The 24,274-nt window shown below is 40.3% G+C and overlaps 3 protein-coding genes across 5 annotated transcripts in view; all 3 read right to left on the reverse strand.

The window, feature by feature from the left end:
• The window catches only part of ahcyl2b (adenosylhomocysteinase like 2b), a 35,258-nt gene extending 26,064 nt beyond the window's left edge, over window positions 1–9,194 (reverse strand). Inside the window, exon 1 of one of the 2 annotated variants that reach the window (XM_028043574.1) lies at window positions 8,765–9,193. In XM_028043574.1, coding sequence (XP_027899375.1) covers window positions 8,765–9,109 — 345 coding nt within the window. In that variant the 5' untranslated portion in view covers window positions 9,110–9,193. Of the gene's footprint in view, window positions 1–8,764 lie in introns of both variants that reach the window. The other variant, XM_028043575.1, reaches the window with a different exon arrangement.
• A 646-nt stretch (window positions 9,195–9,840) lies between these two features.
• On the reverse strand, window positions 9,841–14,839 carry tmem209 (transmembrane protein 209). Its single transcript, XM_028043576.1, has 14 exons — window positions 14,684–14,839; window positions 14,540–14,598; window positions 14,228–14,359; window positions 13,871–14,100; window positions 13,587–13,791; window positions 13,251–13,426; window positions 12,639–12,710; window positions 12,059–12,155; window positions 11,851–11,976; window positions 11,657–11,754; window positions 11,305–11,419; window positions 11,100–11,197; window positions 10,696–10,769; window positions 9,841–10,572 (listed from the first exon to the last, which is right to left on the reverse strand). Exons 1-14 carry the CDS (start codon window positions 14,821–14,823, stop codon window positions 10,518–10,520), a joined length of 1,677 nt encoding a protein of 558 aa, XP_027899377.1. The 5' UTR covers window positions 14,824–14,839; the 3' UTR covers window positions 9,841–10,517.
• Window positions 14,729–23,414, reverse strand: prdm4 (PR domain containing 4). 2 transcript variants are annotated; one of them, XM_028043572.1, is made up of 12 exons: window positions 23,207–23,414; window positions 22,974–23,060; window positions 22,720–22,835; window positions 21,759–21,947; window positions 20,889–21,662; window positions 19,939–20,088; window positions 19,316–19,434; window positions 19,141–19,226; window positions 18,927–19,054; window positions 17,340–17,870; window positions 16,628–16,796; window positions 14,729–14,842 (listed from the first exon to the last, which is right to left on the reverse strand). In XM_028043572.1, exons 3-12 carry the CDS (start codon window positions 22,832–22,834, stop codon window positions 14,833–14,835), a joined length of 2,271 nt encoding a protein of 756 aa, XP_027899373.1. In that variant the 5' UTR covers window position 22,835; window positions 22,974–23,060; window positions 23,207–23,414; the 3' UTR covers window positions 14,729–14,832. The 2 variants fall into 2 exon arrangements, with proteins under 2 accessions (XP_027899373.1, XP_027899372.1); XM_028043571.1 differs by lacking the exon at window positions 14,729–14,842 and adding an exon at window positions 15,689–16,516 and having other exon boundaries at window positions 23,207–23,412.
• Window positions 23,415–24,274: the final 860 nt, after the last annotated feature.

Raw genomic sequence — 24,274 nt, forward strand, 5'->3', positions numbered from 1 at the left:
TGATAGATGTAAAAAAGCCAGCTAGCTAGCAAGTGTATGTTAGCAGCTAGTTAGTGGTAGCCTCAACCATCTGAAGTAGATGTCTGAGTGCAACTTAAACTTTTGCAGACAGAAAAGTCCAGTGAGAAAAAAAAAATACATAGAGTATATAGTGAACCCTCGCTATATCGCGGTTCACCTTTCACTGTCTCGCTGCTTCACGGATTTGCCTCTTACATTGTGTTCTGCATTCTGATTGGCTAAACAGTCTCTCCGCCTCTTCTCTACCTGTGTGTCAACAACGTTGCGGTTTAATATGTACACGTACGTAAAACAGCTTGCCAAATTTAACATAATCGATGGTGGCATGTCGGTTTATAAGAATCTTTTTGCCCAGAAGAAAAAAAGAGCGACAACAACTACAGATAACTATGTTCTTCTCTCGAAAAAACACACCTGCATCGCGGGCTTTAGAAGAAAAAAAAAAACCCGCTACAGAGCGGAGTCAGGATGCAGCGGCTCAGTCAGAAGAGCAGTGAAATACACGTGAGTCACTATTTGTCCTACTGTACTTTGTATTTTTTTTTCATAATCATTTTTTATTTTCTCCCGTTCTAATCCAATGACTCAGGTCGCGGTTGGGGGGTTGCTGATCTCCACAATTCGGGCGCGGGAATCCGCCTTCAGTTCGTATCAAAATTATTATTTTACAGTACAGTAGTTATTTGTAAAAAAAAAAAAAAAAAAGATTTTATACAGTACTTTTTATTTGTTAAACAAATGTTTGGCCCTGTAAAAAGGCTTTGTTCTTTGGTTTCAATGTATTATAGAGTATTTCATTGTATAATAATTGTAAAAAAAATAAAGGTTACTACTTTGCGGATTTCGCCTATCACGGGTACTTTTTGGAACGTAACCCCTGCGAAAAACGAGGGTTCACTGTACAAGATTAAATAGTTCTGTCAAGACTAAATTTAAGACCTATGATTAGCATATGAAAGCCAACATACTTTAATAAATTTGAGATATTTTAAGGATTTAATTTAAGACTTTTTAAGGATGCGCAAACACCGTCAGGGAGAAAGCAGGTAAAGTTATAAAACAATAAACCAAGCTTTGAATGTCTCACAGAGTTCTGTTCAATCATTCATCTGAAAATAGAAAGAGTGCAAACATACTAAAACATACTAAAACACGACCATAAACCTAATCTGACAGATAAGGGAAGAAGGTGGAATTAGTTAGAGGCATCCAAAAAGCCCATGGTAACACTGAAGGAGCTGCAGAGGTCCTTAAGTTTACGTTGGTGAATTGTTGATCGAACATCCTTTAATCTACAGCTCTAACAGTTCGCTCTGTGGACTTTGCACGTCAGGAACATCCCTTCGACCTTTGCCCCCTTGCTTGAGGTGCAGAAAATTTTAAATAATGAGAGTTGCAGCAGATCAAATCTGCCAATATTCAACAACAGGGTGGGAGAAAAAGAACCTAAGGAATGAATTCCTAGTAGACAACTCAAACTATCTAATTAGAGCTCACCCGTGTTTCTTTTAGTGACGTTTTAACATAACTATTCTCTGTTTTCACATTTATTAAAAAATAAATAAATATGCATATTTTTTGTGCATGCAAATAATTGTAAAAATCCATGTGTGCATATGCTTCTGTTGTTCAATGTCATTCAGGTGATAGCAGAAATGCCAAATGTAAACAAGGCCTCAGTTGTGCATTCCACAAATCTGGCTTTTATGGGAGAATTGCAAAAAAATTAAATCAAACCAAAAGGAAATCATAAGATGTCACATTTAAAACTTTGCCACAAGCCATGCCAGAAAGACAGCTGATATAGAAGACGGCACTCTGGTTAGGCAAGATCACATTTTGGCCTTGCTGTGTGTGATGGAAATGCAGGGCTACCGTGGAAGAAAGAAAAAGGGCCTAGTCAAAGTCTAGACCAGTGCTGGTAGCTTAGTTCATCAAATCACAAAAAAACAGGGAAAATTTAAGAAAGAAGAGCTCTAGATGTACATTAGTTTGATTTTTAAAACATTTCTTAACAGGTTTTTATGACTCAACCCAGATTTATTTTTGTACCACTTACAGCTGGATTTTTATGCTCTTACCATGTCAAGTGGTCAGACTTCTATTTTTATTTTGAAATGTGTTTTGGCGTCCTCTAAACCCGAGATCAAATGTTCTGTTGGAGCCACTAAAATCAACTAAATACGGACTGTGATTTGCCGACGCAGGCTGAGAGAAACTAACTGGAGTAAAGTACCGACGGTCAATTCACTGAGTGGCTCCAAGTGGCACAGATAAAGATGGTTTGGGAGGTGTGAACTGACACCTGGCTGTTTACACAAAGAAAGAGAAAGAAAAAGAGAGAGAGAGAGAGGACAGACAGTCTGCTGTATTTAGGAACAGAATAAGACTGCGAGGAGGACAGACAGAGGAAGTGTCGGGTTTATTTTCAGAAGTCTCCGCCATCATTTGGAAAGCACTACAGAGCGATTTGACATCAGATTAACAGGCTGAGCTGAACCAAGAGGGAATATCAAGGAAATAGAAGTGCAGATTTGATGAGCAAAGGCAGCTAAGAATTACTTTCTGTAACAGAGGTTGGTAGTTCTGGTCATTGAAGACCTTGTACTGCATGTTTCAGATGCTCCATCAAATTTCTGTAAAATAACAGTTTGGCTTGATATTATACTTTCAAATTTACTAGCTCCTTAAATGGTTAGGGTATTGTATATTTTTTGGGCATATCATAGCATAATCAAGTAACTAAATCACGTTCAGGCGTTCTAAAAATGCTGTATATATCAAGCATAACTCAAAATAAAATTGACTTCGAAATTTGACACTTTGAAATTGGGTCTCTCTCTCTTTAAGAAGCTCCTGCTCTTTCCAACACTTCATCTTCAGATCATTGTCACAACAACGCTTCTCCAACATGCCATTTACAAACGTTCTTAGGAGAGTTGCACTGAGAAGTAGTTCATATGATGAGCTCAGAGTCACAGTTCCTGTAGGTGATCGCTAATTGCTGCTGCCGCTAGTCTAGAGGAGCTGAATGGGAAGGGGTGCTCTGTGGAAAAGATGGCGCTTTGTGAGAGAAAGTGTTTTGGCAATCTTGAATGAGATTCAATGATTTCTCAAACATGAATAAAAAATAAATAAATAAATCAAAGCAACACTTCAGGCATGATTTTGATGAAGGAATTACATTATAAAGCAACATAACGCGCTTAAAAACATACATTTTACATAATGCCCACCTTTTAAGAGTGAATTTTTTTAACTCCAGGTACTCCAACATTTAAAGAAAAAGTTGAAAACAAAACCATAGCTATAGACATATTTTCCTTCCACACAATTTTCCATCAGTATTCCCAGTTACAACTGATTTGTCATTTTGTGAATGTATTTTAGTGAAGAAATACCCACTACAGTGAATTATGAGTCTGTTACTGTATAAAAAACCGGGCTGAACAGAACAAGAAAATCATGGAATTTGTAGTATTATTAAATATTATCATCAGTCCTCTCTCTCTCCGCCATTATGTTGCTTTCAATTCTCTCTGAGGCTTTCAGCTACTTAAGCGCCATCTTCGCTGTCAGGTTTGGTGGCGTGAGCCTCCATCCAACAGGCTCGATATGTAAAAGTGTGACAACAAGGTGTGAATTTGTGACACTTTAGAGCAGCCAACACTGCATTCCACAGAGCTCCTGCAACCTCACAGCGGTAAAATATCAGAGTCAACAGGTGAAGTTAAATACATAACTAAATAAATAACAGGTAATGCTTAATCTTTTATTGACCATCTGCTAAAAGTATTTGCTGGACATACGATAATGTAACATTAATGAAGGACAGAGTAGTATTACTCGAGGTAATGCATGTCGTTAACGCTACGCGCGCACTCATGAGCTCGTGTTTGCTGAAGTGACTCACAAACGATCGGGTGCCTGACGGAAAGACGGCCACACGTCCCTCCTTTAATGTTTTAGAGACATGAAGACACTCCAAGGCAAACCAAAGAGCAGCAATTCTCCTATAGACCCAAGAAGATATTTGAATAGCTATGATAATGATCCAAGCCGTTTAATACACAAGCAAGTTAGGTTTGCTTTAGCTCACCATGATGACGTCACTTAAATAAAAACCTTCGACAGGCCTGAATGCAGGGCAACTAAAAGCTTCCATTCAAAGTCGGATCTTAAAGTGCTTTGAAAATGTTTATAAATTACTTCTTTATCTAGATGACTGGAATTCTGGTCAGAACCACCGCAGTTCATTTACAATCCAAACCATTTAAATGTTTTCACAGTTTGGAATGGCGGTCGTGGCTTTCATGCCATAACCGCCATAAAATAATCTGAGATTAATGCTCCATTGGTCTGATTTTAATTACACACTGGACTCCAATGTTGTGACGGGAGGAGATCTGTATCTCCAGACCACATAAAAAAACAACAGCCAAGGCTGTTATCCTGTAGTGTACATGTCTAATGTGATGCTTCTCTCATGATAGTCCAAGCTTACTTCTGATTGGCTGATCAGTACCTCATCACGACTCCTCTACCTGAAGGGCAAGCCCCGGAAGAGTTTGGGCTCAGATAGGATGAATCAACCTTCCAGATTTTTGTGTGACGTTACATAGTACTTCATTTTTTATTCAAATATTGAACATAAACTCATCATTTAGTAACTTTCTATAAGGACGTTTCGCCATCATCTTCATCCCAGTTTCTTAAGTGAGGAACCAGAAGACATTTCAACACCATAAAACAACAACAACAAAAAACATAGCGTAACGGCTGCAACTCTCAGAATGACCTTTGAAATTTAAGTTGACAATTCCTTTCAGCTAAGTGAACATTTTTGCAAGGTACTCTGGAGAATGAGTTACATGTAGGGCTGAAATGATTAATCGGATTAATCATGAGGAACCGATTATTGAAATAATTGTCAACCAATTTAGTAACTGATTAACCGTTAACTGTATAATGCAAACTCAAGAAAAGTAATTACCTGAAGAAAAAAAACAAAACCCAGCATATTCAGTTTTATTTAACCAAAACTGTAGAAAATGTATATAAATTTTGCGTAAAAAAAAAGGTTTGTAGATATGATCAAATTCACTTAAGTAATGTTATGTTACTGCATTAAAACAATTGAATTGTTTAGTGTATTTTTAGTATTGTATTAAAAAGACTTAAGTGGCTAAATGAAAAATCCGCAGTGTGCCAATTTCTTTACCCGATTAATCAATTAATCGTAGGAATAATCGACTAGCCCTAGCTACATGGTAAGAAAGTTGAAAGACATCTGGAAGAGAATGGTTAGAATTACATCCAACTATAAACCCAACCAGAATGTTTTTCTTGATCCAAGACATGTACTACTATGGGATGAAACACCACTTAGAGAGAAGAAGCCATAAAAAAAATTAAAAAAACATGTTGCAGTTTGCAAATGTACTCAGAAACAAAAATGTTAAGGTTTCACGTTAACATATTTTGGTCATGTAAAACTAAAACTTAAGTGTTTGGCCATAATGGTTGTCATTTCACGTGAAGGAAAAAGTGGCCCAAACCAAAAAGGTGTGTACGAGGAAGTCTGCTCACAAACGTGACTCAGTACCACCAGTTCTGAAAGATTTAAAGGGACAAAGCTCCAGTAAATCACAGTGAGAAGCTTGTGGGAGGAAACCCAAAATGTTTGACAAGGTTGTCATACAGCCTAGAAGGAATTCTAAGAAATACCAAGGAAATGATTAATGTTTAAAAAAAAAAAAAAAAAAGGTCACACACCTAATTCTAGATTTTAGCACATTAAAAACCATTTTATTAAACCTAACTGATCCAAAACATGAAAAGTGGTGTGCACTTTTTATAGCACATCTTCAAATCTTTAATTGGGTTGTTAAATTATTCCCCTCATCTTTTATTTTATGGCCTTTTTTTAAATTTCTTTTATATAGTTAATTATTTGTCACACTGATCCCAAAGAGACTGTGTTGTGATTAACGCAATTTAGCACAGAATGAAATCAGAATTAATTTGCCTTAAATCTCCTCCAGACCATTCTCTTCCCAAGCAGAGCAGCCACAGGTCACTGTAAGCCTATAAACCATTAAGCGCTAGCAGGAACAACAGCTTAGTGCATGACATAACGTTTCTTTCAGACGGGGAAGAGCTTTCTCAACTGCTGCATTTCTGTGGAGTCATTCAGAATTGACTCCACAGAAATATCGCCACCATCAGTATCCACTTTGCTCCGGCAGGTGGCCTCTTTGGCGGATATGTACGCGGCGTTTTTTTTTTTTTTTTTCCCCACAATAACCGCAAACGGTGATAATGACAGCGTAAGCCGGTGTCGATGGGGGGGGGGGGGAATAAAAAGCTCTTTCAGGAAAGATCACTGGACTTCCCGGAGATCGGAGCCGTTCGTGCCAAACCACGCTGGTTGTGAATTCTGCTCATCGGCAGCTCAGAAGGAAAAAAAAAGCTTACATCTGTCCTCACCTACGACAGGAAGATGGCCTTTTAATCCCATGTGGTGACATGATGAAGGCGGGGATTAAATGCTAGCCAGAAACTCGCTCACTCGGTCCACGCCGCCTGCTCGCACACTTGCATCATCAGCTGCAGAGCCGGACCAGCAGAACTCAGCAGATTATAAAAGGCTGGGCTGGGTTTGTGTACGTCGATGACGTTGCAGGGAGCTTGTTGCACCTATAAATACAGCCTGTGGACGTCCACAGCCGGGTATTTACATGAACAAACTGCTTACCTGGACAGATTTCCGCTCCGATGGATTTGCTGACTAGTGAAGCTGAAAATTAAAAAAAAAAACAAACAAAAAAAAAAAAAAACAACTCTCTATGATTATGTTGATCCCCGAAGAGCACTTTAGCTTTTTTTTTATTGCAATGATCTCCTCGTATCAAAGTGAATTACACAGATTGCCCTATAAATCGACATAATCATTGATGTCTGAGCACAGGTTGGAGGACAAAAGTTATGTAATGATTGCAATCAACATTAGATATTAACAGCCCATGTGCTTGGGGGGAGGAGGGGGAAACTGGAAGATATTTTAATTTTATTTGAAGAAACATTGCATCCAGGTGGGAGGAGATAAGAGCGACCACAAGAAAAAAAAAAAGAGATTACAAAACGCATACGAGAATAAAGTTGGGATAATATGAGAATTATGACAAAGCATTATGACTATTTGGAAAATGACTTTATTCTCATAATATGACTTTCATTTCTTGAAATATTACAATTTCTCTAAATTTCATGACAATTTTCAATTTACAACTTTATCCTCAGATCATAGCTTTAGTCCCAATGTATTATGACTTTATTCTTGTAATACCAAAACTGTTCTCATAATTTTGTAAATTAATTTTTTTATTAGCACGGCCCTGATGTTAATAACTCGATAATCCAGATGTTGCTGACCTGTAAATCTGGAGATAAAACCCAAAACATGATTTATCTCCATCACCTAATACTCTCCGCTGCTGGAGGACGCTCGCGAAACTCCTCCACTGCTCTGTGCTGCAGCTACTGAACGGTTGCCTATTATTTGACTTTATGAACCACAGACCAGATGCTGCATCAGCTTGGTTGAAGTTTGGGATTCTAAAATGAGAGGGCAAATTAACAGTCATAGTATATATAACACCAAGTCCACTTGTTTCTTCCAACAAGATAAAAGACATCATATGCTGCGTACATGCTAAGCAGTTGTTTGGGATGGATGAAATAATAAAATATGTCCGATCTTAACCGTGGCATAAAAAACACGACAATGTTCAGCCAAACAACAGCCGACAGACCATAAAGAGCTGAAGTATCAAGTTAAGGAGAGGAGCATCTTTACAGACAACAAAAATGTATGAGTTGTCAGGTTCGTGTTTCAACAGAAGGACCTATTTACTATTGCTGGGAGGTGGAGATAATATCACCTCCACTTCATAGTTGTGAAGTTGAAAGCCATACAAATAAGCCTAAAAATACAACTAAAGGCAGTAAGTTGTTTTTTTTTTTTTTTTAAAGCAACTAGCAAATCAAAACGACATTATGAATGGGTGACCCTGAATCCAACAAAACACATAGCCTCCGAGGTAAAACATGGGGAAGGCAGCATTATGCTGTGGAGATGGGTTTTTTTTCCCCGAGCAGAACTTTAACAGGAAACAAAAATGCAATAATGCGTGAGATTTCAACTTCATGTGGCAACGAACAAACATCTTCCTTGTGGCTGGAAGGTACAGCGCTGGCCCGGATTAAGAATACCTACAACCTATCAGAAAATCCATAAACTAACATTTTTTTTAATTGCCCTTTTTTTCCTCCAAATTATTTTAAGATCTTTAAATGGCCTGCATGCCGTAAACAAGTTGTGTTTTTCCGGACCTCTTTAAATTCACAAATCTGATCTCAGCAAAACTTTTACAACAGCGAAACTTCTAGGATGTGTTCAAGTCTTAATGAAACCGATTTGACCAAAAAAACAAACAAACGAAAACAGCAGCAGAAACTCACCCTACTATAAAGGTGGATATAATGTGGTGTTTCGCCCTCATTAATGACACGGTAGGTTTCAGAGGGGAACGCCGTGATTAAACGCGTTAACGGTCACCGCTGAATCAGCTCTGGGACCAGCTAGCCTGCTAGCATCGTCACACAATGCCAGCGTTCCCAGTCAGCTCTCGCCGCACCGTTTACCGCGGCTCCAACCGAGAAAAGCGTCCTCGTCGCTCACCTTTTTCATCCGCGGAGCCTCGGCGACCGTGCCGTCACGGTTCACGAAAGCGTCCCCGCCGTTCTGCTGCGGGTCCGAGTGCTTCAAAGCGGACGCCTGTGGCATCTTGGCGGCGCTCGGGGTGAGCAAGCCCCGGCTGCCTTCCCCGGCTTTCGCGGAGGGCTCCGCGGTGGGAGACGTAGCGGCTGCGGCGGAGGAACCGGCCTCCTTCTGCGGCTCGTTTCTGGCGAGGGTCTTCTCCTCCGAGGTCGGCGTCACCGGAGACTCGGCCGGCAGGGCTTTGCCGGCGGAGACGTCTTTGAGTTCGACCTCTGCCATTTTCGCTGCCACAACCTGGACTGACATCGCCGCAGTTTCTCAAAGTCCTTTTTCCAGCGCTGATAGCGAGGCGAGCGGATGTGAATGCAGGAGCAGCGGCACCCAAATGCATTATGGGACTTGTAGTTTCACTGCCATACTCCTTTTCACTACCCCATTGGGCATATTTTGCGACAGTTTTAACCTCTTGGTCTGAATATCTCCAAAATATTTCTAAATATAATAAACAAATGTTACACGACCACAAATTTATGAAACAATCAAGGAGGCATTTCTGACCGAGACTTTGCCTACATTTCCCAAAAGGAACAGCAACGTGGCAATGCACTTCGTATTGGAACCTCTGAAAAATACAAAACATACTGCTTGCTAGATAATGCGGTTTTAAAAATAATCTCCCATACAATGTTCGCCATAAGATACAATAAGCTCACACGTTCTCATTAAAAAAAAAAAGAAAAAAGAAATTCCACAAATTAATGTGATCAACCCACTGAATTGCTCGGCTGTATTTTCCACCAGATTAAGTCAGTTACTAGATGGCAGAGCATCTGTGGCAGCACATCATTACAAAACGAGTACAGCGGTAAGGTCAAACCGGAAAACAGAGCTACACTGCCACCATGCGGATTAGTTTGGCATTAAAATACATAACAGGATAGAGAAAACATTTTAGTACAGCAACAGTCAACACATCTTTTGAGAATTTTGCGCAAAAGACTTGGAACAGCAGTGAATGATAAGGAAGTTGAAACAAATTGATAACTTTTTTTTATTATTTAAAATCACGTCAAAAGGTCACTTGTCAGTTCTCTAAAGCACATCTTATGTTTTTCCATACCCACCTGGAGCATTATAGCCTTTAAATATCATAGTAAACATATGATTTACAGTGCATTTCAAGTTTTTTGATGTCGCACTGCTGCATCTACTCCAAATTCATGGTTCCAGGTTGATTCCAGCAGATGTCAGCAGTATTCCTTTACACTGCAAGGCATTTTTGTTTTTACTGAACAATGAGCAAACCAGTGACACTTTTTGCAAGTTGCTTACAAGAAATAAAAATATTTACATTCAGGTAAGTGGGTTTGAGCCCTTTTTTTGCTATCATTCAGATAAATTTGAGGTATATAATTTACAAGGCTGCCAAGCTGTTAAATGACAATCAGGAAGAAAGAAAAAAAAATCAATCAGGTCTAAAAGATGTAACAGAAATAGTCAATGAAAATACAGCATCTATCTTTACAGAAGTGGAAGTGTCCATTATTGTTCATGCAATTCTCTTTTCAAAGCAAAACAACTATTTAGGGTTAAGGTTAAGAACCCCAGAAGAGTTCTCTTTAAGCTGATCCTTGCAGCTTAAGAACTGGAAGGAAAATAAAACGGAAAATAAAACAGCATTTGCAGCCATTTTTTGCTTTTAAAACACGATGCATCACTTCTCAAATATCCAGAGAATGTTCACTCCAGAGAGGCCCAGATTTACCCTCCTAGGAAAACAAAATCAACGTGAATACAGTAAAACCAATCCAAAACACAGGACCAGTAAAGTTTTGAATGCAACATCCAAGAATTAGCCACAATACATGATAAATATGTCAAAAAGAGCTCACCCCAGCATCCCTGACTCCTTGGTCTTGATGACATAGAGGAACATGAGGATTGTGTGGAATAGGTTGTTCCTTCCCTGTGACAGAAATCAAGATGGGTTTCATCTCACTGCTACTGTGTTCTTTAGTTAGCAACAAATTATGTGTTGAGCCAGAAAAATATATAATATGCTTTGGAAAAAAAACTTATTAAAATAGTTTTTCCACACTACACCACACACATCACTTTATTTCATTTGAGATTTGATGTGATGGACCATAAAAGGTCATAATCCCAAGCAGTGTTGAATGAAACTGAAATACTTGCAAAACACTTATTTGTCACAGAAAACAATTACAAAATAAAATTAAGCATAACAAACATTTAGCATTTATGAAAAAAATATATGCATCTTGTTTTCAGTCACCTTAGGGAGACTATAGATGTGTCCTTGGTATATAAGCTGGTAGTGAGGGGGCGTGGTGCTGCTTTGGTGGATGCAAAAGAGGTTCTCTTTGGTAACATCTACAGGAGTTAAAAACACAGACAATGGTATCAAAAAAAAGAAACCAGGAAAGTTGTGATTGTTTTTATAGTTTTGTTTCCCTCGCAGTTAACAGACCAGCTCTCACCAGGTTTGTCCGGAGTGTGGCTGAAGTGCTGAGAAGTAAAAGTCTTCCCATCCGGGTACTTTGGATGTGGGGGCAGCCTGGAGTCCAAATATGTGCAAAACATATGCATGAGGATCTGAGATGAAGAAAAAAAAAAAGCAAGAGTGACCTGGGGGTTAAATATTTGTATTGATGTAACGCAAAGAGTCTTTTACAGACACACACGTTAAGAGAGTGCCAGTTTAACATCAAGAAGGCGAGAGAGATTCAAAAAATACCACAAAGAGTTCTAAACACCCACTAAAATAACAGACAAACAAAAAATCTGAACAATCGTGACAATTCATTCATATTTGTTTGGATGCAGACTCACGGCACAGTCGGTCGGGAGATCCGTGTCCCACTTCCTGTTCTTCAGATCACCGCCACCGTTCCAGCGAAAGGAGCTCATGCAGCCACTGTGAGACAGCTCTGAAATAATAAAAACATATACACACTGGTGTGTTTTTTCTGCGTAATACGGCGATTTAAAAAAAAAAAAGACACAATTTGGATAGTAGAACCAACCTCTTATGCGATCCACTAGATATTCCTGGTTGGATGTGATGTCCAGGTACTGGACAATAGAGGTCAGCGTGGGGATTAAGGAAGCTTTCATCAGTGCTGCCTGTCTCAGGCTGCTAATGCTGGCCTCTAGTGGAGGAAAGCGGGAAAGCTGCTAGCAGATTTGTTGCAGTAATTCCAACAGTTATTAAACATTTCCAGCTGGTCTAACCTCCTATCTGGAGCTCCGGACAGCCCATCCTCCTCAGCTGGCTGTTGACAGAGTCGATTTCTTTGACCAGAGGGACCAAGATGGTGTCACTGATCCACTGCGGACACAAATGTTATTTAGTCGGAGTTGACGTCTGCTTTTTACAGCCAAGCGCTCGAGACTTTATGAAGGACGCAACAGGTTTTCTGTCAAATTTGACACTATTATAAGTAGACGTTGAGGCCTGCATCTCCACAGAAATGTACGAACTTCGTCCAGCCAACTGGTAATTCATTTGCACTTAACCATGACAGACGCCATGTTAGCGCGTTAGCTAGCAAGAGTATATTAGCAGCTAATTAGCGGTAGCCTCAAACGTTTCGACTCACAGAAGCAATTAAGATGTCTGAGTGCGACTCAAAGAGAGAAAAAATACATAGAATATATTAAATTTAATAGTTCCGCTTAGACAATATTTAGCACCTGGGAATAACATATTAAAGGTCAACCTACTTTTTAAATGAATTTAAGAATTTTTAAGGATGCGCAGACACCCTGGCAATACAGAGAAAGACGTCCAGTGAAAAACATCAGGACTCACATTTCTAAGCTTGGCTGTCCAGCTGTCGACGTGATCCGCTACGGCTCTGCTGGTGGTGATTCTGGCCCACACCTAAATATAAAGATATTGGAGGGATATACACGGTTCCATGATTGTTTCTACAAATTAAAATCCGCATCTTTATTTAGCCACATTTAATCTGGCTCCCCTGAATGAAATCCAGTGTAACAAACATATTAAGAAGGCATCTTGTTGGTAAATTATGTCCACCTGTGTTTTCATTTAATCTCAGTACAATCTCAGATTTTCGCTACAACATAAACAAAGGTGGTGGAATTATAGTGATGTGGGGGTCTAGTCAAAGCCTAGATCTAAATCCAATTAGGAATGTGGCATAACTTGAAAATAGATGTTCAAAAATGTTTTTTCCTATCAATCTAACAGTCTGGAGTCGTTTGCAAATAACAGGGAAGCATTTTCATCTCTACATTATGTGTACAAAAGTTGGTATTGAGATACCACAAAATATTGATTCTGTGCCTTGTGAATGCAAATTGCACACAGGTAGCCTTTTTTTCTTAACTAATCGGGTTCTTCTGAAGATAACTGCAAAACAGCATTAGTGTATTACATAAAATCAACAAAATAGACCTCTTCTGCAGCGTGTTTAGAACCCAGGTCCGTCTCGTCCTTGTGCGCCGACGGCGCCTGAGAGCGGCACGCCGGCTGGTAGAGGAACTTCCTCAAGCTCTGGGCGTAATCTCCCACAGAACGATTGTAGTTCCAGAAAGTAGGGCTGTGGCTTGGAGACACGGACTCTGGACTGCCTGCAGATGGAATAAAGCAACAGAAAATATAAGTTCATAAAATATATATATATATATGAAATTAAGCTTAGAAAGATTATTAGCACATCGACTGGTACTCTGCTGAAACTTCAGTTCATGTGTAAAAGGAACTGGTTTCAGCTGAAAAACTCCTTCCCACCGAGCTGACTGCGGTGACTTTTTTCCTCCTCGGAACGCAGGAACCGCTCGAGACTCTTCAGATCCTCCATGTAGTCTTCCTTGCTTCCTGGAGAGTTAAACACCGAAGGAGATGTGCGATACCGAGCTCTCAAGCCAGAGCCTTCTGCTGACCCAATGCTGTTCTGATAGGGAGAAGAGCCTGAAGACTGACTGTAGTTCAGCACCTAGGAATCAGACGACGTAGAATATGTAACACTAATTTAGATGCATTCTGTTTTCCTTGGCTTCTGGAAAAACATGCACCTTTCCAAAGGCCACTGAGGGGGTAAAAGGTCCTCCTGCGCTGCTTGGTGGGGATGGGCTGCCCAGAGGGGGGCTATAACCCGGTGTACAGTTCGGGGAGAACTTGGGGCTGCTGGAGGCGGGGTGAGAGGGACTGAAGCTCAGCACACTCTGGCCCTGGAGCGGAGAGGACTGGGTGGGAGCTGGAGTCTTTTTCTTTTCTGGCTTTTGTGGAGGAGAGGGCTGGATATCTGCAAGGGAAGTGACAAGAAGTCACTTCAATATTCCGATAAAGGTATTAAGACAGCTTAAAAACAACTACCAGGCAGAAAGCAAACCAAAATCTGAAATTCTGTGCAGACGTCAAGAGAAATGTACTTGTGTTCCTCAGACCCAGAAGGTGATGCTGCTGAGGGGTAACAGCAATGGAGGACGGAGACATTGTGTATTTGAAATACTTCCAGAAGTCAAAAAGAGCATTGAGACTGAAAAGAGAGGCGAGGACCAGTTCTGCAAGAACATGAAGAAAAAAAACACAACAAGAACTTAGGTGTAGGATTTAATTTTAGGAATTTATTTTGAGCGTCTCTGGAGTTAGAGGCCTAATTTAAGAAACCCTCGTATAGACGATGGGTAAGCAGCAGTCTTATTTTGTAAGAAAAAAAAAAAAACAGTGCAGTGGAATCTCACCGATGTACCAGATTGGCCAGTAGGTGATGTTGTAGTACCTGCTCAGCAGCTTCCCTGACCTACAATGAAGTAACAAAGACACAGCCAAAACGATGATGAGCTACAGGAAATGCTACATATGGCTTCACAGCTATGATTTCTTACATTTCCGTGTAAATCATGCCAGCTAAAGAGACGTTGAGCACAGCCCAGGCGAGAACGATCTGCCGAGCCTGCTCCTCCCTCCTCATCCTCAGCGCCTTGTCTATCATGCTGGGCATCCCTTCCTGCGGTGGGGTCAGCATGGCTGTCACTCAGACCAGGCTGGAAAAAGTTAAAAACATTGAGTAAAGAAGTCAAACACGAACTTCGCGCAACAGTACGCGGACTTGTTTAACTTATTTAGTTACAGAACGTAAAGTAGTTTGACCTGAAATAGTGCTGTGGAACATGAATGTCAGCAGAGCTGTTAGCTGAACGGTTAGCTAACAATCAAAACAACGGTAACAGTGCTCCAGAAGTTTGGTTTTACTTTAAAACTCCGATATCTTTAAAAGTAACGGCAGTTTAAAAAGGCACAAAATGAGAAACAGAATGTGAAAAATTAAACAAGCCACATACCACGCTGAAATGAATGAAAGCAGCGGCGCTGAATATTTTGTATTTCTAAACGGAAGTCTCATGAGCACTTCCGGTACAGGGTTTTCATAGTAAGAGCTTTTGGTAGAATTACTGCAACTTGCTTGAATGCGTTTTTTTTTAAAGAGAATATAGTATTTTTACTGGTATTTAAAATATTGTAATAAATTATGTATGTAGCTATATACAGTGTTTTTACAGGTCTGTCAGTTTACGTGGGGTAATAGTCAGAAATAACGTTAAATATTAAAATTAAATTCGACTATTATAAAATAATAGTCAAAAGCTATTACAAAATATTACAAAAGCTAACAAAGGACGTGAAAAAAGTGCCAACTGGAGGCGACAAAGAGCCCTCGATTTGGAGATCATATTTTCAAATATCTACTTTGGTTAATAAAAAAAAATATTTTAAAATTAAGAACAGACAAGTGTAATGAATGTAAATATTCAGAGGAAAAGTCAGTTTTATAGTTAAATAAACTGGTATGATTTAATGTCAGTTCGGTGTTTAGTTATTTGTGGCATGTGCTTGTTGTCCAATGTCATTTATTGCAAATCCATCAACCAACCATCTGATAAATGACAACTTTATCTGCATTCTTGCAAGCACAAGCAAAATGACAGATTTAATACAAAACAGTTCACGTAACAAGGACATACAACAATTTAAATCATCAAGTAAAAAACGGTTATTCCTGCAAATCCAATAGGATAACAGTTCCCACCATGTCAGGATATCATAAAAAAAACTAGCTGGAAAAATAGATATTAAACAACAAGTTGGGCATAGGAAACATCATTTTACAGATACGACAAATACTGTAGCAGCATTGATATGGCAAAAGAAAATGAAAAGAATTTTTATGTCATGTTATAAAATGTGGCATCGGTTTGACAGATCATTTTAGAAGTATGCGGTAAATCAGATAAGCAAGTAATAGTATTGCAAATACTATAAATAAATAAAATCATCTCAAGAGGCACTGTCTTCAAGGAGGAGGGGACAGGGACTTTTCAGAGCTATAACCTCCAACATCTAAACCATAGTCCTCATCATTCAGTTCGTCTCCACCTCTTCTCCCTCTGCTGTCCTCTTCTTCGTCGTCGTCCTCCTCCTCATCCTCATCTTCTTCCTCCTCTTCCTTGAAAACGTTCTGTTCCTTTCGAGTGGTTCTGTCTCTCTTGGGCCCTTTGCAGATCTTGAGGTGACGTGTGAGGTGGTATTTAGTAAGAAAAGCTTTGTGGCACTTCTCGCAGACAAAGTCTCTCTTGCCCTCGTGAGAGTTCATGTGTTTTTTCAGGTGGTTGGTTTTCAGGAAGTGCTTGTTGCACTTTGTGCACTGAATCTGGCGCTCACTATCAAAACATAGGAATATATATATATATATATATATATATATATATATACAAGGTATTTAATATAAAAAAACCAAACATAAAAACAACAATGAAGAAAACAACACGTACTTTGTGTGAGAGAACATGTGTTGTCTCAGATCTTGTTTCCTGATGAACGATCTGTCGCAAAGGTCACACTTGAGCTTCTCTGCGCCGGTGTGGATGAGCATGTGGGAAGCCACGTGAGATTTCTGAGTGAACGACTTCCCGCAAACTGTGCATTTGTAGTTCTTCTGACCTGTCCAAACAGAAAAAGGGAGGCGATGTATTCAGGAGTGCAGTTATTACTGATGCTTCACTGAAGGTAACTCAATTGTAACATCCTTTCCTTACCCTAAACGAAGGTTAGTATCAGAAGTGAGCCAGTGACGAAAACAAACGTTATCCAGCCAACAGGCAATAAATTTGCACTTTCACATAGATGCAGAAAAACTTGCCAGCCAGCAAGGGGTATGTTAGCAGGTAGTTAGCGGTAGCCTCCACTGCCTCGAGTCACAGAAGGTAAAGATGATGTCTGTGTGTGGCTCAAACTTTCTTTTTTTTTGCAAGACAAAACAGTCTTGCAAGAAAAGAAACACTACACATACGAGACAAAATTCCAGACCTGTTATTAATTTATCTAATGCCAAATTAATAATAAAAAGGAAATGCAAGACATTTAAGACCATAATTTTGGATACATAAATTTAGGACTTTTTAAGGATGCACAGACACCCGGCGCAAGGAAAGAAAAATTCAGTGAAACTGGGTAACTCAATGCTCGACAAAATCCTTACAGCACCTGTGTGAATCTTGAGGTGCATCCTGAGGTTGCTGGGATCGCTGAACGCCTTGCTGCAGTACTCGCACTTGTGCGGCTTCATCCCTACGTGCCCCATGAAGTGCACGTTCAGCTTGGTGGAAGTGATGAAAGCCCGAGAGCACATGCTGCACTTGTACTTCTTCTCCCGCACGCTGCCCTGGCCTCTCCCCCTGGAGGTAACGCTGTTGGAGTTCCTGTTAGCGCTGCGGCTATCGCCGTTTGCCTGTCCCGCGGCGGGGTTGCTACAAGGCCACGGGGAGGACGAGGCGCTGGAGCTGCTGTTGAGAAGCTTTTCCTCGGGTGGAACGTGTTGCTGTGACTGCAGCTCTTGTTGCTGCTGAGGTGGTGCCGGCTGTTGCTGTTGCGTCTGGGCGTGGTCCTGCAGCGATGGGCTGTGACTGTGTGCCGGCTGGTTATGGCTGTGGTTGCTGCTATGGCTGTTGAGCTCGGAGAACGACGAGCACTCTTTGCCACACTGGCAGATCTGGCCATCGGGGACCTGAGGAACACCTGGAAGAATAAAAACGGTCATCAATTTCTCAGTTCAATAAGCTCATTTTTTTTAAAAATGGAAAACCTAAAGTCATCTGAATCCATGAGAAATGTCTCTGCAGTGAGCAGGCATCTAGACATCTACAGTTTTCTCACAGTAAAATTTAAGCGCTTTTAAAGCAGTTTCAAGGTCGGTTTTCAAACTTTACCATTGCCGCACTTTGGAGATAAAAATAATCCAAATGAACTAAAGAAGACTGTTTCAATTTCACTTTTATTTTCATACATGATATATGATATGTATTACCGTTTTTAATGTCTTGTGATAGACATCGTCTTTGCTGTACAACCTACAGCAAAGACAAAGTAAACTAAAATGTAACAAAGTGTTAAGTTTTCAAATGTCTCATAAATACACCTTACAAAACACTAATTTGACAACAACAAAAAATCTCCCAATTTAATAACCTCGTTTGACATCTAAAATATATTTTATTTATAAAATTTATTTATATATACTTCATTTTACTTACACAGACCAATAAGCCTTTGAGCCATTGGGAATAATAAAATTCCAAAATAAATTTTTGCACATTTTTTGGGGATGGGCGAGGGCGCAAATGAGCAAATATGAATAATTTTGGTAATTCTAAACGACCTAAAACAAGGGAAGTTTCGTCTAAATCAAATTCACACAGCGAGAAAAGGATGTGTGTCTTGTGAAAATACGGATTCAACTGGAAATAATGTTTTCCAAAAATATAGGCTTTTCAGAAAGCGTTCAGATTACAAAACGATGCGGTTTGAATTTGAAGCGCTTTCAAGGACCTTATACAGAAGTCAAGCTCTTTTCAAGCCTTGAAATTCTATCATGTTCAAGGATTTCAAGTACCCATATGAACCCTGAACCTGGGAGAAAAGATGGACACAAGTAACAAAATAAAGAATGACAATGACAATAATTGTTTCTTTCTCTGAAATCAAATCCCACGCTTTCCCAGATTGTGATGAAACCCTGTAATAAGTCCCCACTGGCCCAGCCAATCATAACCACATGCAGCGTCGTCTCCTCACCCATCAGCCTGCAGTAGTCTCGGCTGTAGTAGAAGAGCAGCTCCTGGTCGGGGTGAATCTCTGTGGACGTACAGAAGAACAGCTTCCCGTTGGCGGGGTACGCCACCAGATTTTGCTCTTCATGGGTCCTGAAACACCAAAACGTTGCATTTCGTTTGTAAAGGCAGCACACCGTTTTCCGCCTCCGGCGCGTGGGAGTGATCGGGGAATCTACCTCGCCTTGCGCACAAACATCATCCAGTTGCACTCGTTCTCATCGGTCGTCACGATGTAGAACTCCAGCACGTTGTTGTGAAACATCTACGGCGACGGACATGCATTTCCATTTGTTACTTTTGACGTAAAAAGCGCTACTGCTCGTGGATTTAGACAGCTGCGTGTCAACAGACCTTCCAGATCTGAGGCGTATCCTTTTCTGGCCAATCAGAGAGGTCCACGTTGCTGCAGTGCTGCCCCACCATTGGCCCGAAGCAGGTCCTTGGAGGAATGACGTCCCGCGCAAACACTCCTGTAAACATGTTGGGAAACATTTGATAATATAAAAATGAATTTCTAAAACCTAAAACAGGGCTGGGTGATAAGTCGATTTTATTGATTAATCCAATTTTTAGTTTTGAAGATTTAATTTTTGGAAAATCTGGATTTTTTTTTTTTTTTTTTACATCAATGCACCGCTTGCTTCCACAGCTATGAGTGACCTTTATAATTCTAGAAGATTTTTCTCATTAAAATGATTTTATCGTGTTCATTTTAATAAGTTCTTCTGGCAAAAACACACTTTCTGCTAATATTATTGATTGTCTTTATGATTAATCCAAAAAATGTGTAGTTTTGTACTAGTTTGTCCTGCAACTCACAGAAATGATCGTTTGAAATAAAAACCACTTTTTGAAAATATTTTCTGTCACTTGTAATTTCTTTTGAAATCATTGATTAAAATTATAACATTTACATAAATTCCATTTTTAAGCCATATCGCCCAGCCGTAGCTAAGGGGTGTTTGATCTCTTACCAAGCGGTTCATCGGTTACAGAGATGCGAAGGCAGAGCGGACGCGGCAAAGAGAGGCGAGCCCGGCTTTGGATCGGCGCGTCGGGGATGAAGGTGACCGGACCGTGCTCCGGACAGTCGGAGGCGTATGAGCGCTCACACAGTGTGCACCCTGAGGAGAAATCAACAGAGATCAGTAGATGTCAGAGTCAGAAATGTACCTTCGAATGTTTCAAATTGTCCGTTTCAGGATTCGTACACTTTTTCCACAGTAAAACTCAAGCATTTTTAAAGTAAGTTTTCAAACTTCTCCAGCGTCATCACACTTAAAATACAACAAATAGAAAATGCTATGTTTCGAAATGTCTCTCTCACACGCCCTACGTATCTGACAGGTCCCAGAACAAAACACTAACTTAACAAAAATTCCCCAATTCCAATAACTAGCGCATAAAAGATAAGACAGTCTTTATTTCAGTGACGGATCAATAAGTCATTGATCGATTAGGAATAATAAATAGTGATTGCATTTAAAGAATCCAAACAAATTGTGTTAAGATAAATTACCTTCCTGCTCAAATTAAATGAGACGTTAAATTAAACATAATATACAAAAAAAGTTACAAAAAATGTTCTTGCTCAGTATTCTGGCATTTCACAAATAGAGATAGTTTTGGTCACTCTACCTAAACTAAAACAAGAAAAATGTCTGATTTAACTTCAGACAGTGGGAAAGAAAATGTGCATGTCTTTTTATTAGGTACCTGGTTTCAACTGTAAATCACATTTTAAAAACATTGGCTTTTAATTAAGCTTTGGATTGCACTTCATTAGAAAACTATAAAGTTTCAATATCAAGCACTTTATACAGAAATAAAACACTTTCCAAACCCAGGATTTCAAGCATTCGTACAAACCGCGTGATTGTTTCTGGTCTTAACAAGCCGTCTGTAATTGTCTGCTTATACTCACAGATGGAGCAGGGGGCGGCCATGTTCTCCTTGCTGGGAGCCGGATCCTCCAGCTGCAGGGTGGAGTTGACTAGGACCAGGTTGTTCTCGGGGCCGAGGGCCACCTCGGCGGTGATGGAGGACACGTTGACCGCCTCCAGCCCCATCCCCGAATGTCCGTGGAGAGACACGGGCTCCAGCTGGCTGGGGTTGGACATGGAGCTGGTGAGCACCACGCTCACCACGCTCGGGTTCATCTCTCCGTTCCCGTGGAGCTGCTCCCCGAGCCCCCCGTTTCCACCGCCTCCCGCTCCCCCGCCCCCAGCTCCTCCCGTCCCGGAGCTTCCCACTCTGCCTCCCAGGTGGTCCGGCTCCATCACCACAGGCAGTTCCAGCACGGGGGGCCCGTGGAGAGGCATCACCCCCCCCTCGTGAGGCTGAGGCTGCCGTCCTCCGCCGAGCTGCTGGGCGTCAGACACCGCCACCGCCACCACCCGGTCCATGCTGGCTAGCTCCTCCCCCATCCGGTCAGGAGACAGCGGGCTGTTAACGCGTGACTCCATGGCCAGCCCTGTGGAGTCCAGCTCATGAGGACCAGCCTGGTGAAGGTCTGCCTGACCGCTGACCTGCCTCGAGTCCAAGGACACCAGGCCCTGCTCCAGAGGGCCCCCAGGCCCGCTATAGGGGTCCAGACTGGAGGGGTTGTTGCTGGCCACAGACAGCGTCCCGTCCATGTTAAGGCTGCTGGGATGAATGTACTGAGGAGGTGGACGGTCTGCCAGGTAGGACAAAATACCTTATAAAAAGAAAGAGACAGTAGATACTGGGATGAAATATGAGTTACTGTTTGGTTTTTATGTCTAATAACAACAGATACAAATCACAAACCCACCTGGCAGTAAGTGTCGGAAGTAACTGCTCTCCAGGTGGGGATACGGCGGAGGAGGCAGGGAGTAATTCCTCTCAGGCAGGCCACACATCACCCCTCTGTCGCTGAGAGGACCCATGGGCAGCATCAGGGACAGAGCAGAGGGGAGAGAGCCGAGGGACGGGCCCAGACTGGGGATGGCCACCGGCATGCCTGAGAAAATCAAACATGCGAACGAACAGGGCTCAGACAGAAATAAATACATTAAATTAAACGACGAGAATATAGTTATAAAACTATAATGCTGCGAGAATAAAGTCATAATAGTACAAGAAGTCATAATATTTCAAAAGGTCATAATAATACCAAAATAAAGTCATAGTATAACAAGAAAAAAAGTCATATGAGAATAAAGCCATTGCACTATGGAAATAAAGCTGTAATACTACAAGAAGTAGCAATATTTCCAGAGTAAACTCACAATATTACCAGAATAAAGTTGTACTTTTATGGAAATAAAATTGTAAGAGAACAAAGGCGTAACAATACCAGAATAATCATAAATATAACTAGAATAAAATCATAGTAATATGACAAAAACAGTCATATTATTATGAGGATGAAGTCAAAGGACTGACCAGAATAGTGTCATAACTCTTCCATAACATTACTTTATGTCATTTATTATTTTACAACTAAGGAATTACTTAAACTACCAACACATCAGCATCAGATTATTATCAGTAGCAATAATCTGATAATTGCTACTAAAACTATATTCTTGTATAGTTTTACTAAACAAGAATATAGTAAAACTATATTCTTGTTTTACTACTGCAACTTAATTCTCGGAATTTTATACTTTTTATTTATTTATTTTTTTTTACTTTTCTTGGCAACGGTGGCAATATATTGAGTTATAATCCTCGTTTATACTGATTTAAGGGTGTCAAACAATCTTCGACTCGATCAACTGTTTCCATACCTGGGGTGGGAATGGGATTGTGAGTGGGAGAAGTGGGCAGACCCAGGTGGCTGGCACTCACTGAGGGCACACTCAGCTGGTCCATGCCCACAGGACTCAGGTTCATGTCATTCATCCTGAAGAGGCAACATCAGAGTCAAGCGAGCCACTTGACCTCTTTACGTACAATAAGTCATCATTTACAGATGTTTCAGTCCAAATTTAGCTGTGTCCAGGTCTACATTTCTTTATGAAACTACAGGTTTGTAGCTTACCTGAATTCAACAACTGCTGTCCCTTTAAGAATCCAACGCTACATGTTCCCCCCCTTCAGCTTAAATATGAACGTCTCCAGGGAACCTCTGCGACAAAACGAGAATAATAATAATAATCACCGTTTTGGTGAATAACGATAAGAGGCGACAATGTAGCTCGTTAGCCGTAAAAAACAAAAAAAAACACCAGCTCTGGTTTTGCTGTTGAGCTAGCGTTAGCCTTGAAAACTTACGTCTTCGCAGCACGTAAAAACGGAGCAGGCTGACGGGTTTCCACCAAACAGAAACTCGGCTATATCTCCGCGTGGCTGAAAAAGCGGCGTCCTTCCAGAAATGTTGCTAGTTTGTCGAAATAGAACAGCATAACAACACAACGCCTCCATGAACGGGGCCATGACAGCAACTTTGCCTCTATTGCGCATGCGCATTTTAATTTTTTTTTCCCACACACGCAGTTTGACGTCTTCTTCTTCTTCTTCTTCTTTTCTATTATGGCGGATCACAAGCAACTTTAAGGTGCATACCGCCACCTACTGTACATGAGTGTGTAGCAGCATTACTTCACATCTATTAAATTCTATTTTTTGATTTTGTATTCTTAAGATAAATAAACAATGCTTTCCTTAATTTGTGAATATCTGTTATGTTTCCTTCATTTCCTAATATACCTTTAAGATTCCATTCATGCCCTATATTTCTAACTATTCTCTTTAATTCTTCCCTTTCGAGTTCATTTGACTTACAGTTCATCAATATGTGTTCTACATTTTCTTTCTCTCCACATCTCTCACATTTATCATTATTTTTCCTCCCTATTGTATAAAGCATGTCATTTAAGTAGGTATGACCTACTCTTAATCTACTAATTATTATTTCTTCTCTTCTGTTTCTTTCATTAATGCTTCGAATTCGAACTGACTTTTGTACTTCATATAATCTTCTTCCTTTCTTATCTTCATTCCACATTTTTTGCCATTTCTCCATTTCTTTACTTTCAGTTTGACGTCGATTTAGGTTAGTTGTTTTGGAGAGCCGCAGAATGGGACATAAATAAATGAGTAATTGGCATCTTTATTCCCATTTATATTTATTCGTTTATATATGAAATGGCTCTCCATAGTACAGTGCTAATAAAAATATTTAAACGTGCAATTTCTTATATTCAGGGATCTGTGCAAATTCATTATCACTTAATTATGCCTGGTGTCAGTTTGGGTTAGTTTTTATATATTACATGCGTAATTATCATTCTCTAATGCCAATATACTATTAATGTATAAAATAAACCACAAATGTTGAAG

This window comes from Xiphophorus couchianus, chromosome 17 (assembly GCF_001444195.1).
Source record: "Xiphophorus couchianus chromosome 17, X_couchianus-1.0, whole genome shotgun sequence".
In the NCBI taxonomy this organism is placed as follows: domain Eukaryota; kingdom Metazoa; phylum Chordata; class Actinopteri; order Cyprinodontiformes; family Poeciliidae; genus Xiphophorus; species Xiphophorus couchianus.